Source organism: Panthera pardus, unplaced genomic scaffold (assembly GCF_024362965.1).
Source record: "Panthera pardus isolate Hobbes unplaced genomic scaffold, ASM2436296v1 HiC_scaffold_16, whole genome shotgun sequence".
Classification (NCBI taxonomy): domain Eukaryota; kingdom Metazoa; phylum Chordata; class Mammalia; order Carnivora; family Felidae; genus Panthera; species Panthera pardus.
This window is the reverse complement of record NW_026526721.1, coordinates 64,971,875-64,992,696: the sequence shown is the minus strand read 5'-3', so window position 1 is coordinate 64,992,696 and position 20,822 is coordinate 64,971,875. Positions and strand designations below refer to the sequence as shown.

General features: G+C 38.4%; 1 protein-coding gene across 1 annotated transcript in view; it reads right to left on the bottom strand.

Annotated features, from left to right (window-relative positions):
- POGLUT1 (protein O-glucosyltransferase 1) overlaps positions 1-16,826 on the bottom strand; it is a 28,188-nt gene extending 11,362 nt beyond the window's left edge. Inside the window, exons 1-5 of the mRNA XM_019448456.2 lie at positions 16,675-16,826; positions 15,796-15,886; positions 14,540-14,683; positions 5,530-5,665; positions 2,985-3,106 (exon numbers count right to left, since the gene is read on the bottom strand). Coding sequence (XP_019304001.1) covers positions 2,985-3,106; positions 5,530-5,665; positions 14,540-14,683; positions 15,796-15,886; positions 16,675-16,759 — 578 coding nt within the window. The 5' untranslated portion in view covers positions 16,760-16,826. The remainder of the gene's footprint in view (positions 1-2,984; positions 3,107-5,529; positions 5,666-14,539; positions 14,684-15,795; positions 15,887-16,674) is intronic.
- Between the last annotated feature and the right edge of the window lie 3,996 nt (positions 16,827-20,822).

Below are 20,822 nucleotides of genomic sequence, written 5' to 3'. Positions count from 1 at the left end.
TTAAAATACAGAAACAGTGAATTCTTCTACAGAGTGAAAAGTAAGTCAATAGGGACAAACTCCCAAAAGATTAGAAAAAATAGCAGGCAGACATCAATGCAGATAAGCAAGGAGATTTTTAAAGTTTCAAAGTAAGAAGTGAAATCACATGGCTAGAGCTTTTGAATGGAGGGCTCTAAAAAATAAAATTATATTTCTGGGGGCACCTGGGTGGCTCAGTTGGTTAAGCGTCTGACTTTGGCTCAGGTCATGATCTCGTGGTTTGTGAGTTCGAGACCCACATCGGGCTCTGTGCTGACAGCTCAGAGCCTGAAGCCTGCTTCGGATTCTGTGTCTCCTTCTCTCTCTGCTCCTCCCCCACTTGTGCTCTGTCTCTCTCTATCAAAAATAAATAGATGCATAAAAAAATCTTTTTTTAAATTACAATTCTGCAATCATGAATAAATTCACCTGAAGAATAAGAGGGGACGATATCAAAAGAAAAATATGTTCTTGTAAGTTTAGATTTTAAAACATAATCTATCTCCCTAAAATAAGCTTAGTGGTTTTCAAGGGAAGAAAAAGAGTACGTAGTGGAGGAACTGGTAACACCTTGACCAGGTGATCAAAATTAATATCTCTAAAGAGTTAAGGATGGGGGCACCTGGGTGGCTCAGTTGGTTAAGCATCCACCTCTGGATTTCAGCTCAGGTCATGATTTCACAGTTTGTGAGACTGAGCTCTGTCAGCACAGAGCCCGGATTCTCTTTCCCTTTCTCTCAGCCCCTCCTCCACACACTCTGCCTCTCTCAAAATAAATAAATAAACATTTAAAAAAAAAAAAAGAAGAGTTATAGATGGATGCAAAAATCACTTAGGTAAGTATTAAGGCCAGCAATGCATAAGCTGAATCTAATCATGAGGAATAGACAAAACTAAACTGAAGAACATTCTATAATGTATGTGGCCTGTATTCTTCAAAATGTCAGTGTTATGAAAGAGAAAGACAGACTGAAGAGCTGTTCCAGATTACAGGAGACTAAACAGAAATAATAACTAAATGCAACACATGAGCCTGGATTGTATCCTGTACTGGAGGTAGAATGCGCCATACAGGACATTATTGGGATAATTAAGTGTTGTATCAATATTGTTTCCTGAATTTGATAATTGCAGCATGGTTATAAAGGAGAATATCCTTGCTATTAGGAAATACACACTAAAGTATTAGGATGTACAGGGTCATAAGGTATGCAACTTACTCTCAAATAGTCCAGAAAACAAGAAATTATGCATCTATTACACATAGCCTAAAAGTCTATCATAGAAAATAATGAGGTAAATTATTATCCATGCAACGGAATACCATGTAACTAATAAAAATAATGAGGTAGTTTCATATGTACTGACATGGAAAGATCCCTAAAACACACTAAGAAGTGGGGGGAAAAGATGCTGATGTTAGACATACTTCTTTATTTTTATGAGCATATATAGGTTTCATAATCAGAAAAAAAGGTTGTTTTTAAAGATTTAAAAAACAAAGTAGGGTGCCTGGATGGCTCAGTTGATTAAGTGTCCGACTCAATTTCGGCTCAAGTCATGATCTCACAGTTGTAAGATCGAGCCCTGCATGGGGCTCTACACTGAGCATGGAGCCTCCTTGAGATTCTCTCTCTCCTTCTCACTCGGCCCCTTCCCTGCTTGTTCTCTCTCTCTCTGTCTCTAAAAAGAAAGAAAGAAAGAAAGAAAGAAAGAAAGAAAGAAAGAAAGAGAAAGAAAGAAGAAAGAAAGAAAGAAAGAAAGAAAGAAAGAAAGAAAGAAAGAAAGAAAAGAAAAGAGAAAAAACAAAGTAGATGGATAGCAGGTAGAGAAAGAGCTACAAAAAAGAAGAGTGTAAAAAGTGTATTTGCAAGTACCTGAAAAAAAAAAAAAAAGGATTAGATAACTAAAGCCAAGAATAACTTGAAGAAAAACAGGTTAAAAAACTTGTTATTTTTCCCTCTGGAGAGGATGGGTAAGGTTAATTGGTAATGTGGAGAAGATAATGCACTTGGATACCAGGACTTCAGGCCTAAAATGGTTCCTGACGTTGACCAAGTCACTCAACCCCTGAAATAAAGAGTTGGAAAGGACAATTTCCAGTTCTAGTTCTGTGAAGTATGAGACCAAGGTATTTTACAAAATCATTTTCAAAGTACACCTACCAGATAACAGACTCATTTTTTACCTGGTGGCTCTAACCGCCATTGAGGACTTCAGCCCTATGTGTTTCTTTAGAAAAGGGACATTCTTTTCACCCCCTTTGAATCTCCAGCCACACATGGTACAGGTGATAGATATTTGTGGAAATGAAGTTAAATTAAATTTTTGCTTCCTCAATGGACCTGAGAGAGGACCTATAAAGACTGTATTTCTTCTAGAAGTTTTCTAATTAGGTATCAATGTTGTTTAAATCATAAATGCAAAATGTAGCTAGGTAAGAAATACCTATAGCTTGGATGACATGGACAATCTAAATTCTGAAATGACATCAGATAGACTCAACAGCCCAAGTATGTCTCAGTTGTGAATCAGGAGAATCTGGAATAAGTTTGTACTTGAGATAATTATGGGACAATATGTCCTCCCCATCTCCACCTTAAGGACTTAGCTCTAAGTTATAAAGTACATTTATGTTCCTCCTAGTAATTTTCTATTCTCCCCCACAACATGGTCATTCACTTTTTTCAAATTATGAAAGTAATTCACTCTTATTTGGAGAATCTTAAAAATACAGAAAAATTTAAAGAAGAAAAGAAAAGACTCCTATACTCCTTTCCCCAAAGGCATTACTGATACTTTAGGGTAGGCTCTGCTCTTTTCCTATGGATGGGTAAATATTTTATACACACACAAAATTGCTTATGCTATAGTTTTTCTTTTGTTTTTAACTTAAACAAACATTAGTTTATTTCAAGAAGACCTACAAAGAAGGACAAATAAAACCTCTCTAAAGGACCTACCTTACCAGATCTTCTCTGAAGAGGTCCCATCGTCCAAGACCTGTAGGATAAATTGGCCAAACAGCAGGCCCCCCTTCCCAAAATGTCCAAGCAGGATACATGATATCATGGTACTCTGATGTCTTCAACAGAAACAGAAAGGTTGTTCTACATCAGTCTCAGAACAGAGAGAGAAGAATTAAACTACAGTCATGCCACAGGATCTGGACAAAAGTCTTGCTCTAGTATTAAATTGCCAAAAATATATTTTCCCTTGTCTGCAAAGTCTGGACTCTAGACATTAAAAGAGAAAAATGACCATGGGTTAAAAATCATGGGCTCACTGAATCCCAGAATTTAAAATCTCATTAAAGGTCAACTTTTTCAGTTACCCAAAGTTCTATTTGTTAGGGTTTTTAGTTTAAGGAAATAAAATACCTAACTCTGAATCATCACACAGCTCTCTTATCTTTTAACTATTACATTTGGAGTATATACTGTCTTACCAGTTCCTGATTATTTCCTAGATGGATCTTTTGAGAGCAAGAATCACAATTAAATGGTTAAAATGGTAGGGGCTCTTGAAACAGATCATTTGGGTTTGAATGCTGACTCAAAATGCTGACTCTACTTCTTTCCAACTCTAGGCAAGTTACTTAATTTTCTATGCCTGCTTTATCTTTATGATGGGAGAAATAATACCAATAATGTTACCTATCTAATGGGCTTACTAAATGAGTTAGTACATGTGAAAAGCTTAGACCAGTGTTTGGTACATAGTAAGTACTCAGTAAGTGTTCATTAGTGTTATCTAATACTGTGGTACTGTTGAGCTCACCCTGGTTGGTCAATAAATTATTGATTATTTGTTGATCAGGACCAGAAGTGCTGATGGGCAGAATGGGAGAAAGGGATATTATCCCACATCTTTTGAAAAAAGTTTTAAATCATTTGTTCTCTTTTTATGATTACTTCTGTTAAAACTCTGGCCTGATAAACCTCTAACTCTTCAGTAGTTTCTGAATGCTGAATGCTGAATGCTGAATGCTGTTTGCCTTTCTCAAATACTTTTGAAAAATGGTACGTGATTCATAAAGCAGCTCAGACATAACAGCTGCTCAATAGAAGCTGTACAATTACTATAAAGTTGAAAGACTAAAAGCTTTCTCTTGGAAATTAGAAGTCACTGGCTTAGAAACAAAAAGAGAAGATGAAAAGAAAGTATACTGATTGTTATACTTTACCATACACAGAAACAACAAATAGATAACAAGCATAAAGTCCTTACTGACTTACATGGGAGCTTCTATCTGTTCTTCTGGGAGGGTTTCATGACAAACAAGAAAACCAAGCACTTTTGAGAAATGAGGCTAAATCATGGGAAATGCAACACAAATGTGGCCTCAGCCCATTTGCAACACAGTAAATACACAAGTCTACAGAGAAAGTAAACTGTGATAAAGAAAAAGTGGAGATAAAAGGTCCCTCTGGAGAAATCACATCAGAGATGGTGCTCCTTTTCTCAAAGTCCATCGGGTTTTCCTAAACCCTCCCTTCCCCCATAGAATCTTCCACCCATTCTCTTCTAGCCCTCCCACCCCACCCCTCAATGTGGCCATACCTAGTCTCAAGGGAACCAAGGCCCATCCCTTCCAATACACATTTGCAACAACCTGGGCACTGAGAAGATATTAACTATCTCAAATTCTTCAAGTCCACAGGTGTGAACTAGTACTCCTATTCCTCCATAACTAGACTCAAAGCTCACCCTCTCACATATTCCTCTTGGATATCCCAGACCTATCTCCTCAATGTACTGCTTCAGCACAAACTGTGTGGAGTTATCTACCACCTTCAGCTTCATTGTTAGCCATGCTGGGCCCCTGGGATACACTGACAGGACTACACACACACACACACACACACACACACACACACACACACACACATGGGACTTCAACAAATAGTTTTTTTTGTTGTTTTTTTTTTTTAATTTTTTTTTAACGTTTATTTATTTTTGAGACAGAGAGAGACACAGCATGAACGGGGGAGGGGCAGAGAGAGAGGGAGACACAGAATTGGAAGCAAGCTCCAGGCTCTGAGCCATCAGCCCAGAGCCCGACGCGGGGCTCAAACTCGCGGACCGCGAGATCGTGACCTGAGCTGAAGTTGGACGCTTAACCGACTGAGCCACCCAGGCGCCCCAACAAATAGTTTTTGAATGAAGGTGTTCTCTAACTCCAAGCCCATGAGCTATTTTGAGCCACTCTCTCCCTATGTTCTGTAGGATCTCTAAACCCTTCCTTCAATGTCCTATCAGTTCTTTAGGCGTCCATTATTCTCTCCCCTTCATCCCTAGACCTATAGACACTTAAGCAATCTTTTTACCCATTTCCTCAGTCTTATTGCTCAGCCACTGTGAAGCTAAGAGGGACACAGGCCAATTCCTGGACCTCAGGCGTCACCCTCACCATTACCCAGCAGATTCTGTCATAGGACAATCATCTCCCACTCATACTCTAGAGGAACACCTCCCATCTCCCCATACATCTCTCCCTATACTTACCTTACTGAAGGAGAAGACTGGAATGGCAGGCTCCATCCATTTAGGAACCTGAGGATAATCTCGTACATTGATCACCATTTCCATGTCAGGGAGGCGTCCGATAACTTCCAAAATAAAGTGTTCAACACCACTACACCTGCCAACCAGAAATACCACATATTCACCAGATCAGTGCCTACTATAGGACAAGACATGGTCCCATTCACACTTTGAAAGCCCGTGTTCAGATCGTCAGCCTTCTGCAAAGTTTCCTGAAAGCAATGCTTCTAAAAGGACTTTTCTACTCTCTTATATTGTGCAAGGCATCTTTCCTAGCTAAACTGCTCCAGCTTACAACACTTCATGAAGTTTTCCAGTTAGATCATAAGTCTGAAAGATGTATTATTGCTACTCCTACCACTTTTCCTCTATTCATCCCTAGTTTTTAAAAATTTCCTCTTTAGTTTAATTAGTAAGCAAGATACAAATTTTGATAGTAACCAGAAAAAGCTAATTCTCTAAGTGTGTCCCTAGGGCTTTGCCTCTCACAATGACATTATATTTATATCCACCATAATTAAGTTTCATAATTTAGGAGGAAAGATAGGAAAACTTTTATTGCCTTTGAGTTGAATACTTCAGAACACTATCAAAATCAGTTTTGCAAGCCAGAAAGAATGTTATGTACACAATCACAAAGACTGTAATACAGGCATACTTGAGAGATACTGTAGGTTTGGTTCCAGACCATCACAATAAAGCAAATATGGCAATAACGCAAGTCAAGAGAATTTTGGGGTTCCCAAGTACAATAAAATTTACGTTTATACTATACTGTGGTCTATTAAGTGTGCAATAATAGTATTATGTCTAAGAAAACAATGTGCATATCTTAATTAAAGACACTTTATTGATAAAAAATGCTAAGAATCACGAGCTTTCAGCAAGTTGTGATTACTGATCACAAATCACCATAACAAATATAATAATAATAAAGTTTGAAACATTGAGAAAATTGTTCCAAAATATGACCCAGAGATGTGAAGTGAGCAAATGCTGTTGGAAAAATGGCACCAATAAACTTGTTAGATGCAGGGTTGCCACAAACCTTCAATTTATTAAAAAAATGCAGTATCTGCAAAAGGCAATAAAGTGAAGCCAAATAAAACAAGGTTTGCCTGTATACTTTTCTGGCTGGACTCCCCAGGAATCCTCAGAGAAACTCTGGAAAGAGACGATACACTGGCAGATTAGCTTTTCTGCCCCATCCCTTGAGGTCCTGACCACCACTATCCTGGAGGCAACATTCCAAGGTTTGACCAAAATTTTCCAGTAGCATATAAATGACTGATTCATAAAATTGATTTATATAGAGAGAGGTAACTGCAAAAAATATCAATGATTGATAAACGAAAGAAAAGATGCTCAACTGTATTAAAGAATGTCCCAGAAGCACCTGGGTGGCTCAGTTGGTTAAGCGTCCAACTCTTGATTTTGGCTCAGGTCATGATCTCATGGTTCATGAGACTGAGCCCTACATTGAGCTCCATGCTGTGTGTGGAGCCTTTAAGATTCTCTCTGTCCCTCCCTCTGCCCCTCCCTTGCTCCCCAAAACCCAAACTTGTAAAAACAGAGAATGAAATGGTGGTCACCAAGGGATAGGGGGAACAGGACAGATGCTGCTTAAGGGTACAAACTTACAACAAGTAGTGAATATGCCCTAGAGATCTAACGCACAGTATAGTGAATATAGACAACAATACTGTATTATAATCAAACTTGCTAAAAAACCAAAATTTAATTATTCCAACTACTAAAACAAAAGGATAATTATGTAATTAGTGCTACAATGGCAATCATATATAAATGTGTCAGATTAACATGTTGTGTACCTTAAATGTATATGTTATATGTCAAATATATTTCAATTAAAAATTTATTAAAAAAAATTTTTTTTAATGTTTTATTTATTTTTGAGACAGAGAGAGACAGAGCATGAACGGGGAGGGTCAGAGAGAGAGGAGACACAGAATCTGAAGCAGGCTCCAGACTGAGCTGTCAGCACAGAGCCCGACGTGGGGCTCGAACTCATGGACCGTGAGATCATGACCTGAGCCGAAGTTGGACGCTTAACCGACTGAGCCACCCAGGTGCCCCTCAATTAAAAATTTAAAAACAAAGTATCACTATGACAAAAAAAAAAAGTGCTGTTGAAGCTAGGTGCTAGTCTTCACCAATCAGACTGACAAAGATCAGAGTCCAATAATACACAGTATTGATGAAAGTATGAGGTCTATTCTGAGCATGTAATACAAGGGTGGTGGAAGTGAAAATAGGCACAACTTTGGGATGGCTGGCTGGCTCACTGGGTGTCATGGGTTCAAGCCCCATGTTGGGTGTAGAGATTACTTACAAAACAAAAAAGAAAAAGTATATAAAAGAAGAAAATAGGCACAACTCCTTTGGAAGACAGTCTGCTTCTATTCATCAAGATTTAAAAAACACATTAGTTGGCCTACTAATCCTACTTGTAGGAATTGAGCCTGCAGATATAATTACATGAGTACTCAAAGGTTTAAGTTCACTACAGCGTTGTTTACATGTGTTGAAATTCAAAGGGGAATGGTGGAGAATAATTTAAATGTCCTTTGATAGAGGGCTGAATAAAGAAATCCACACAATGGATTAGTATGCAGCCATGGAATAGTGAGATATACTCTATGTACTCATAAGGAACAATTTAAAAATATGTTATATGAAAAAGAAAAGTAAGTTGCAGAACAGAAGATACACATGTTCTATTTAGTTGATGAGTCTAGACAACTGTATATGCATAAACTATTTCTAGAAGGATATGCAAGAAACTTGTAATCGTGGTTGTCTTTTGAGAGGAGGACTCAGGGACTAGAGGTTTGGGGGTTGAAGGTAGTAGAGAAACTTCCATTTCCTTGTTCATATTTTCAGGTTATCTAAATATTTTACCATGTGCAAGGAACAGTCCTTTGATGATAAAATAAACAAATAGAACTAGTTAGAAGTTTAAAACATATAATGTTGCTATACATTTACATTTAACAGCTAAAACATTTTGTTTTCTTTCATGTTCAGCTTTTAAAATAGCACTCTTTCACATACTGTATAATGCCGTTTATGATTCCTTTTATATAAAACTCTAGGAAATGATCTATAATGACAGAAAGCAGATCAGTGGATGCCTGAGAATAGGGGTAAAAGGACAGCATGGCAGGGAGGGGTAGGAGAGAAGGATTGCAAAGAGGCACAAAGAAATTTTTGGGAGTGACAGATACATTCATTATCTTGGTGTATACATACAGCAAAACTTATCAAATTATAATTGTATTAAAAAGAATAAAATACCAAAAAAAGGAATAAAATATCTAGTCATAAATTTAACTAATGAGATAGAAGACCTGTACTCTGAAAACTGTAAGACATTGATGGAAGAAATTTAAGATGACACAAATCAATGGAAAAATATACCATGCTCATTGATTGGAAAAATTAATATTGATAAAATCTCCATGCTACCCAAATCTACAGATTCAATGCCACTATCAAAATACCAATAGCATTTTTCACAGAACAAGGACAGATAATCCTAACATTTATATGGAACCACAAAAGACCCTTAATAGCCAAAGCAATCTTGAGAAGGAAGAACAAAGTTGGAGGTAACACAAGCCCAGGTTTCAAACTATACTACAAAGCAATAATAATCAAAACAGTATGGTACTGGCACAAAAATAGGCACACAGATCACTAGAACAGAATAGAAAGCCTAGAAATAAACCCACGCTTGTATGGTCACTTAATCTTTAACAGAGGAGACAAGAATATACAATGGAGAAAAAAATAACCTCTTCAAGAAATGGTGTTGGGAAAACTGGACAGCTACACACAAAAGAATAAAACTGGACCACCTTCTTACACCATATACAAAAACAAACTCAAAATGGATTAAAGACCTGGGCGAAAGGCCTGAAACCATGAAACTCCTGAAAGAAAACATAGGCAGTAAACTCTTGGACACTGGTTTTAGCAATATTTTTTTAGATCTGTCTCCTCAGGCAAGGGCAACAAATGCAAAAATAAGCAATTGGGACTACATCAAACTAAAAAGCTTTTTCCCAGTGAAAGACACCATCAACAAAACAAAAAGCAACATACTGAATGGGAGAAGATATTTGCAAAATATCTGGTAAAGGGTAAATATCAAAAATATATAAAGAACTCATTCAACTCAACACCAAAAGACAAATAATCCAATGAAACAATGGGCATAGACATGAATAGACACTTTCCAAAGAAGATGTACAGATGTCCAACAGACACATGAAAAGATACTCAACATTACTAATCATCAGGGAAATGCAAATCAGAACCATAGTGAGATATCATCACCAGTCAGAATGGCTATTATCAAAAAGATAAGAAATATTAGGGGCACCTGGGTGGCTCAGTTGGTTAAGCATCCAACTTTGGCTCAGGTCATGATCTCACAATTTGTGGGTTGAAGCCCTGTGCCGGGCTCTGTGCTGACAGCTCAGAGCTTTGAGCCTGCTTCAGATTCTGTGTCCCCGTCTCTCTCTTCCCCTTCCCTACTTGTGCTCTGTCTCTTTGTCTCTCAAAAATAAATAAACATAAAAAAAATTTCTGGGGCACCTGGGTGGCCCAGTTGGTTGAGCGTCCAACTTCGGCTCAGATCATGATCTCACTGCTTGTGAGTTCAAGCCCTGCATCGGGCTCTGTGCTGACAGCTCAGAGCCTGGAGCCTGCTTTGGGTTCTGTGTTTCCCTCTCTGCCCCTCTCCTGTTCATGCTCTGTCTCTCTTATGTTTTATTTTATATAAAATAAAACATAAAAAAATAAAATAAAAATAATTTAAAAAACATTAAAATTTTTTTTAAGTATTAAATAAATAAGAAATAATAATTATTGGAAAGAAAGGATATGAAGAGAACCCTCATGCACTGTTGGTGGGAATGCAAACTGGTGTAGCCACTGTGGAAAACATTATGGAGGTTCCTCAAAAAATTAAAAATGGAAATACCTATGATTTGGTAATTTCACTTCTGAGTATTTACCCAAGGAAAACAAAAATACTAATTTGAAAAGATATATACACCCTTGTGTTTACTGCAGCATTATTTATAACACTACATATGGAAGCAACTTAAGTGTCCATTGATAGATGACTCGATAAGATATAATATATATATACACACATATATATATAATACATATATCTACATGTATATAATGGAGTGAATATACATAATGGAATGAATATATATATGTACATATATATAATGGAATGAATGAATATATATGTAATTAAATGAATGAATACATATGTGTGTGTGTGTATATATATATATATATAATATATATATATATAATGGAATATATATATTCCATTATATATATATCATTATATATAACATTATATAACATTATATATATATATAACAATATATAACATTATATATATATATATATATATATATATATATATAATGGAATATTACTCAGCCATAAAAAAGAATGAGATCTTGCCATTTGCAACAACATGGATGGACCTAGAAGTTATTATGCTAAATGAAATAAGTCAGACAGAGAAATACAAATACCATATATAAAAAACCTTAATAAATAAAAATAAATAAAACCTTATGATTTCACTTACATGTGGAATCTAAAAAACAAAACACATGAATAAACAAACAAAAAGCAGAAACAGACCCATAAATACAGAGAACAAACTGATGGTTGCCAAAGCAGAAAGATGTGAGGGGATGGGCAGAATGGATGAAGGTGGGTAGGAGATACAGGCTTCCAACTATGGAATAAATAAGTCATGAGGATAAAAGGTACAGCATAGGAAATACAGTCAATGGTATTGTAATAGTGTTGTATGGTTACAGATAGTAACTACACTTGTGGCAAGCATAGCATAGCATAGCATATAGAATTGTCCAGAATCACTATGTTATTCACCTGTTACTAACGTAACATTGTATGTCAACTGTACTTCAATAAAAAAAAGTCAGGAAGATGAAAAGTATAGCATAGGGAATATAGTCAGTAATATTATAATAACATTGTATGGTGACAGGTGGTACCTACATATATTATGGTAAGCATTTTACGATGAATATACATGTTGAATCACTATGTTGTACACTTGAAACTAATATAATATTGTATGTCAACTATACTTCAATTAAAAATTAATTTTTTAAAAAGATAATGAACACAAAAAACTTACCAAGTTGTATACTTTAAATATGTGCAGTTTAGGGAAACCAAAGCAAAAATAAACTACCTCATCAAAATAAAAACCTTCTGCACAGTGAAGGAAACAATCAGCAAAACTAAAAGGCAACTGACAGAATGGGAGAAGATATGTGCAAATGACATATCAGATAAAGGGTTAGTATCCAAAATCTATAGAGAACTTACCAAACCCAACACCCAAAAAACAAATAATCCAGTGAAGAAATGGGCAAAAGACATGAATAGACACTTCTCCAAAGAAGACATCCAGATGGCCAACCGACAAATGAAAAAATGCTCAACATCACTCATCATCTGAGAAATACAAATCAAAACCACAATGAAATACCACCTCACACCTGTCAGAATGGCTAACATTAACAACTCAGGCAACAACAGATGTTGGCGAGGATGTGGAGAAAGAGGATCTCTTTTGCACTGCTGGTGGGAATGCAAATTGGTGCAGCCACTCTGGAAAACAGTATGGAGGTTCCTCAAAAAATTAAAACTAGAACTACCCTACAACCCAGGAACTACAGTACTAGGTATTTATCCAAGGGATACAGGTATGCTGTTTCGAAGGGACACATGCACCCCAATGTTTATAGCAACACTATCAACAATAGCCAAAGTATGGAAAGAGCCCAAATGTCCATTGATGGATGAATGGATAAAGAAGATATGGTATATATATACAACAGAGTATTACTTAGCAATCAAAAAGAATGAAATCTTGCCATTTGCAACTATGTGGATGGAAATAGAGGGTAAGTGAAATTAGTCAGATAAATATCATATGACTTCACTCATATGAGGACTTTAAGATACAAAACAGATGAACATAAAGGAAGGGAAGCAAAAATAGTATAAAACAGGGAGGGGGATAAAACATAAGAGACTCTTAAATACAGAGAACAGAGGGTTGCTGGAGGGGTTGTGGGAGGGGGGATGGGCTAAATGGGTAAGGGGTTTAAGGAATCTACTCCTGAAATCATTGTTGTACCATGTGGTAACTTGAATGTAAATTATAAAAAAATAAATAAATTATAGAAAAAATAAATATGTGCAGCTTATATCAGCCACACTTCACTAAAACTATTATTTTAAAAATATCATTATTCTCCATCTTTGAAATGACATGTCTCCAGTCATTTAATTAGATGGTGCTCTGTTTCCTCAGCAAAATCTCTCAGCTCATCCTTGAAATGCTGAGTTTATATTTTACTTTGTTCACAATAAAGTTTTTTAAATGCAATCTGGGCTTCTCCAACTGGGTGATTTAAAATTATCCAGACCTAGAAAGATACTGTTTTTGGCTAGATGGGAATCAAAGATATTATTCAACTGTATCCATTTCATTAAGGACACTGGTTCTGAATATTTCATTTTGTTTCTTCTTTGCCCAACTCTCTTTTCTTAGTTGTGTATGTAGTTGAGACAGGGAACTTTCCATGCATTAGAAATATAACTATTTTATTGTCAATGAAAGGTCCTATGCTCCCTTAAGAACATTTCTAACAGCTCATGATTCTTACCAAAATGTTCTGAGGTCTGGAATGAGAGGTATGTGCCTTTCAGAAACTTTGAGAGTATTTTATTTCATTTGGAAATTGCTCATCTAACTATTAAACATTAGTTAAGCCTTCAAAGTCTAATAATGTCTATATTCATATTTTCTTTCTCATTTGTAGAAATTAGAAATTCTTCTATACTCATAATTTGTAAAGTTGCTATTACTGTCCCAAGTAATGAAACAAATGTTTAAAATACTTAAATAATTTTCCCCATTACCAGCTTATTTACCCCTAACACTTGATAACAAAAGTGTAATTGTGATTACTTCATGGTAATGGGATTTTAAGTGATCTTTATTTTCTTTTTTGTTGTTGTTTTTACATATTTTTGACAATTAAAATGCAGTAATTTATAATAAAGTTGTTATTAAGAATAATTCCTTATGTCCACACGGATGCATGTTATTTGCAATACTGCTCATATACTTTCCTTTTAATGACAGAATAGAGATTGTTTAGAAAGATCTTAGGCTGAGAATACCATGGCCTCTGATTTTTGTACTTTGTAATTTTATAAAGATTTGAGTTCAAAAAAAAAAAAAAAAAAAAAAAAGACTCCTAAAAGGGAGGTTTCTTATTTGTTGTATAAACATGTAATGCTACCTAAGTCCAACTTCCAGGCTTAGTCCATGACCCTCCCTGCTCATCCCCAGCCCTCAGCCCACTGATATGTTACCTCAACCATCACACCTGAATTCCTGGCTAGTGTAGCCTGTGTAATCTGCAGCCTCAGTTATTCTTGACTTTCCACCACCTTTCTTCAAATACTCAGTATCTAGAACAATACTTGACCCATGAAAAACACTCAATCCTTCTCCTTCTTCAGCCCAGCTCAATCCTGCTAGGTCTCATCAGCCTGTGCCCTGCAGCATCCATATCTGGTGGATGATAAGAAGGGTAGAACCATAGCCAGTACAACCAGTGATTGTGCCCAAGCCTCAAGAAGAGAGAGGAGACAGACTTTAATATAGGAGAAAGGGGGGCAGGAGTTGGAAAGAAAAATCCTCAGGCAGGAAGAGTTTGTCACTATTTTGCAGTCCCTCTGAAATATGAGGAGAGATTCACCTGTGGGGCCCTCTAATTAACTCCTCTCTAAGAACAGTATCAAATAAGCCCATATATAAGAAGGTCAGAAGATATATTTACCTCATAGCTCTTACCTCGAGGGGAACATGCAGTCATTTTCTCTGTATAATCTGTTCTTAATAATCTGATAGTGGGTCCCCAGTTTCCGTCTGACTACCTCTGCCATCATCTTCCTGGAGATACCTCCTCGGAAAGGAGTTAGATCCTCTTCTATGACACTGAAAGAATGTGGATCGTCAAGGATAGCAGGTCAAAAAGTGGTACCATTCCACCTACTTCCTATCTATGGGTTTAGGTTTAGTATTAGAAAATACAGTAAGCCAGGGAAAGAATGGAGGACAAGAATGAGCAACCTTTCCGTAGGTAATCTAAAGTAAAACAACAAAGAAGAAAAAGCAAGTCAATTTCTCTTCTTCCTCTCTGGATCTGGATTGCCCCTTCCTTACTTGATGCACATTCACCTTTAATAGGCACACAACACCTGTGTCCTCCCAGTGACTGCAGTCCCACTGACCTCCCCTTCTCCAAATCCTGCAGAACATAGGATTTATGCCTTATAGTCTGACACTGTCTGATGCCCTTGGTCTCAGACTGACTGCCTTGTTCTGTCTGGCACCCATTCACCACACATACTCTAGCAGCCTGACAGCAGTGACCGGAAAGTACAGTATTTTGTATCCCTTTTAAAGTTCAATACATAGATTTTAATAAGTATCATAAGCATCAGGTTAATTTTTTGAGGAGTCATAGAATAACAAAACGGGGAGCTAAAGGACCCTGGTTTTTTTTAGCTGATGAGGAATCTGACACCCAGAGAAGTTAAGTGACTTGCCACAGAGATAATTAGTGGGAAATCTGTGACTAGAACCAAAGACTGCTTTTAAAGTAATCTTTCTACCATACTACCCTCTCAGCCATAATTTTTACACTTTAAAAAAAACCAACAGGAAACTTGATGATTAGCCTCATTTATAAATATGTTCATTCCTCCGACAATATTTATTGAGTACTTATTGAGGGCCAGCACCAGGGATGCAACACTGAGTAAGACATTGGCCTTGACCTCAAGAAGCTTTCAGTCCAATGGGGAACACAGACAACTATGTGTGCTAACTCCAAGGAGTAAGTAGCGTTGCTGAGACCACCTGGGCTTCTCCTATCCCAGGGCCTTTTTGTTCCCTAGAAATAGGAAACCCACCACAGGAACATTGCCTTTTATCAAGGCGTACTTGGCTCTCTGATTACTGTAATCCAGGTCTCTTGGGGATATTAGGGGAATTCTTGTGACAAGTACTAAACTCTCAAAGACACATCAAAGAAAAGAACTCACCCATGGTAGCAGCTGCAGTTTTGACTTGAACATGGTTCATAATTCTCCAAAGACCTGTTAATTTGGTCAATAAATACTTTCCATTTTGAACCTTCAAGAAGTGAAGTAAATGAGAGTTAACAAAATATCCTGAGCATTCTCATTTGCTACCGGCAGGCATGCCGAACCAACTTCTGACACCCCTTCCCATTCCACTGGTGGAAAGGAAACGCCAGGAAGGATTCATTCTATAACTCTCCAGCACTCATGTCAAGTCTGCTCCTCTACTTGGGCTGTCAGGTGTCCAAGAAATTGGAAAATGTCCAAGCTCAACGCCTGGCACTCAGATAGCTATGAATAAACTGGGAACACGTATTCTCACCTTTTACTAATCAAAGTGAACCCTATAAAGAGGATTAATTAAAAGCCAAATACATTAATTAACTCTCCCTTCATCTCTCCGTCAATTCACTAAGAACCACACACACACACACACGCAGAGAGAGAGAGAGAGAGAGAGAGAGAGAGAGAGAGAGAGAGATGAATTATTTCCCAGTGTGTTTAAGGGAGGAACAGTGTAGCCAAGCGCGGGCGACACTGGCTGTAAGTGAACAGGAGAATTCCCTCTCCACCTCGCTATCCTAATTCCGAAAAACAGGTTACTCTCCAGGGTCCTGGGCAATAGAAGCAGCGCCAGACACCCAGAAGTTCTCACTCTCCGCTCCATGGCGCCCCCGTGCCCTCTGCCCAGCTAAGCGCTCCAGCGGCCACAGCATCAGCCGGCCTCCGGCCGCCTCAGGGAACCGGGGCGGGGGGGGGGGGGGGGGGGGCGGGAAAGCACCTCTGGACCGGGCCAGACCCCGAGCCTCAGCGGCAGTCTCGGCCCCGCCCGGAGCCCACCTGACTCCTTCTGGCGGCCCAGCACTGGGGGCAGTAATAGCAACAGCAGCCACAGCAGGAGCTGCGGGCGCGCCCACCGCTCCATCACCCGCAGCCCACTGCAGAGTCCCAGCCACGGCGCCGGCGGAAGCACGGCCCCGCACAAAGATGGCCGTGGGTGCTGCACCACGTGGGCGGAGGGCCGCCCCGCACAGAGATGGCCGCGCACCACTCTGCCTCCCCGCCCCCAAGTCCCGGCCTGCGGCAGAGTTTCTTAGGGAGTACCGCTCTGGGACTTTAGCCGAGTGCTGCGGTGGAGGCGTGTGCGTAGTCCCGGCTCGTTTGTTCCGAGCCAAGCTGTATAGTTAGCAGCTGCTTCATGTCGCCGGGTGTAGTGAAAGTTTCAAAATGTATCTTTCTCTCCCTTTGTCTCTTCCTCACTTTTTCTCATACAATCGAAGCCCAGGAGAGAATGAATAAATGGCATCCCCTGGGAAAATAAGTCTAATAATGGTAATTCCTTACATTCTGTAGCATATTTAAAACACCTTATTCTCTGCAGCCAGAAAACTGAAGATCAGAGAGGCTGTTTCTTGCCCACAGCTTTATAGTTAGTGGTACAACATAGGCTAGAAGTTTTTGCATGAGATCAAACTCTTTTTTTTAATTTTTTTATTTTTTTTTTTATTTTTGAGAGAGCAAGAGAGAGCGCGAGAGTCCAGGTGAGGTAAAGGGGCAGGAGAGAGAGAATCTTAGGCTCCATGCAGAGCTGGGTCTCACAACTGTGAGATCATGACCTGAGCTGAAATTGAGTTGGAGGCTGACCACCCAGGTGCCCCTCAAACTGCCTCTTATTAAATAGTATAGATTTGTTGAGTACCTGAATATGTACAGCACTGTTAGAACTCAAGCGTTGGAAAATAGTATAGAACAAATCTCTTTGTAATAGGAATTTTTATCTTATAACAATTGAAATGACTTAAACATGGGAAAAATCTGTGGGTAACATTATACGGGACAGTATATGTGTATAGTTATACATAGGTATATATAATAATCATACAAGTATTTATTCACTGTCTAAAATGTACAAGGCAACATTCTAGGCTCTGGAAATACATGAAAGTATGAGAGATGAGATCTGTGTCCTTGAGTTTAGAACTGGTGGGAAGACAAATACACTTCCCCAGAGATTATTTATAACATAAGGCAATCTGTAATTGCTATTGGCTTCAGTAGAGAGAAAGAAAGATCAATATGAGATGGAAATTTAGAAAAGGGCAGGGGTATATTGAAATGAAAAGGAAATATTACAGTTAAGGAATAGTGTGCTGGAGACACTAAAAATGGGGAGCCATAATTTGCAGAAGGTCAGGGTAGAACATAGATTGATAGTAGTAGAGATGGTAGTAGGATGCACACTGAGGAGTTGTGGAAGATAAAATAATGTTAATTAGTTAGGACTGGGTTATATCACTCACTTTGGGGGAGTGAGTAGGCAAGAAGAGAAAATGGATCCTCAACACTATATTATACAAGACTTCTTCAGGGATCCAAATGAAACCTTGAAATTTGTTGCTTCTACTTTAGGAAGACGTGTAGTACATCAAAATCAATGGTTCATCAAAAGCACATAACTAGGGCACCTGGGTGTCTCAGTTGGTTAAGCATCTGACTCTTGATTTCAGTTCAGGTCATGATCTCACAGTTCATGGGCTCGAGCCCCACATCAGGCTCTCTGCTGATGGTGCAGAACCTGCTTGGGATTCTCTCTCTCTTCTCTCTGCCCCTCCCCCTACTTGTGCTCTTTCTCTTTCTCAAAATAAGTAAATAAATGTTTAAAAAGCACATAACTGAAACAATGTGTTGTGTAGACAAACACCACAGTAACCTCTTCAAAGGTAGTCTAAAATGAATATAGTGGAGAATAATTTTTAAAACTTTAATAAGAGTTTTTATTTTCCATAATTTCAGTTTTCTGTCAGACGAAAATGGAAATAACCTTCTATTATAATGTCTTTAAAACGAGAATAAATCAATATTTTCTGCAACTTTACAATGTTTATGTGGAAGAGCATCAAGAGATTGGGAGATAGGCTGCATGTGAACCCCCAGAAATAATTGTCTCATTTTCCTAACAGATGAGATAGTTTATTCCAGTGGTTCCCATATGTAAATAAGCAGAATCCTAGAGCTATGAAAATCACAGATTTCTGAGTCCTGTGCCCGCCACTAATTAAAGATGTAAACACTCTGGTTTGAAAGACCCTCCATGTTCAAGCTCTTCCTGCTCTTCAAATTCAACTCATGCCACATTCTCCTTTGCTCACCATGACCTAGCTATACAGCTTTGTGTTGTTTCTCAAACATGCCAAGCTCTAACACACCTTAGAATTTCTGCATAAGTTTTGTTTTCTATCTTGACTGCTTTTCCCTCCCATCTTTGCTTCTGGTTCCTTCCCAACATTCAGGCTTCTACTGAAATACCATTCCCTCAAACACACATCCCCTCAAAATGGCACCTTCCTTATTTTCTACCTTAGCCCCTGTTTGTCTCCATAATACTAATAACGTATTTTATTTATTAAATGCTTCCTGCACTAGAATATAAGTCCAGGAGGTCAGGAACATATCTGTCTTGTTCACTAAGACAATGTCTGGTACACAGTAGGCGCTAAATAAATACTTGCTGAATGAATGGAGGATGCTGGGGAGCCAACAGAAAAGTGGCAAAGGAATTTCAATGTAGCAAGCCAGGAAGCAGTTAACAGAGCAAATATAAATAAATGTACAAAATTATGAAAATATGTAATAATCTATGTTGAGTTTTATATATTCATGAATGAAAGTTCTGTAGTACCTTAGGACAGTAAGAATATTTGGAATATTACTAACTTTAATGGTTTTGATATCGGTCATTCTGGCTCTAAATTCTGGCTTTGCCACTTATTAGTGCGGTTATTTTCAACAAGTTATTTAACTTTCTTAAAACTTGTTTCTTATGTAAAATAGGAACAATGATAGCATCAAAGCAACATGAGATTTAAATGAAATATGTAAAGGCACTAGTCTAGTGCCTGGCACCGCAACGACTCTCAATAAAGGTTAACTAATCATGTACTCCATAGAGAGGGCTTTCTCTCAAGGTGCTTAACATCTCTGGAGCGCGAGATCTCATATACCTGCTCTTTTTGACACTTTTACTCTTTTTCTAATAGTGAACTATTGGCAGTTTCTGATTCATCATGATATTACCCACCATTTTACTTTTTTATGTCACTTCCTTTACTAAAAGCTAGTCTTTCATGAAAACCTATTCATTCTTGCAGTTTTCGCTTTAAACCCCAAGCTTGCTGTGTCTTTCTTGGTAAATGCCGCCAACACCATCCCCCAGAATTTATTACAGATTGCATGCTAATGCTGGACTTTGGGCATACTTTTAAAAAATGGGTTTTTTTTTAATGTTTATTTTTGAGAGCGACAGAGAAAACATGAGCAGGAGGGGGAGGGGTAGAGAGAGACACACACACAGAATCTGAAGCAGACTCCAGGCTCTCAGATGTCAACACAGAGCCTGACGGGGGGGGGAGGCTCGAACCCACAAACCGGGAGATCATGACCTGAGCCGAACTAGGAGGCTCAACCAACTGAGCCACCCAGGCACCCCTGGGCATACTTTTAATGTTGCATTTACTGTAATTGTAATGACTGTGTTTTCCTGGTGTCTCGCCTCTTTCAATAGACTGAGCAATCTGTAGTATTAACTCCAGCATCCATCCAGTCCTTTAATTCACATACAATAGACGCAGACTGGATGATGAAGCAGGACATCGCGACTTGAACTCCTTTATCTGGCGGTGACGTGACCGTGGGTGACGGCTCCGAATCTCCTCCGTCTGTAAAATTGGGACGATAACTTGTACGTAGCTGTTAAGGAGAATCCAAGAGACACAATAAGGACCCCTAGCATGGTGTCAACGTATCGTAGAGGTCCAGGAAGGAAATACTTCGGCCAGCGTTGGCTAGGTAGGTTGGACCACAAGCCAATGAAGAAGGAGAGTCCCACTGCGCAGGTGCATGCAGGAGTGGGTGGGGTGCTGGCTCTTCATACTGCAAGAGCAGTTCCGGGGGCCAGCTAGACACTGGGGCAGCCGGCGGTCGCGGAACTG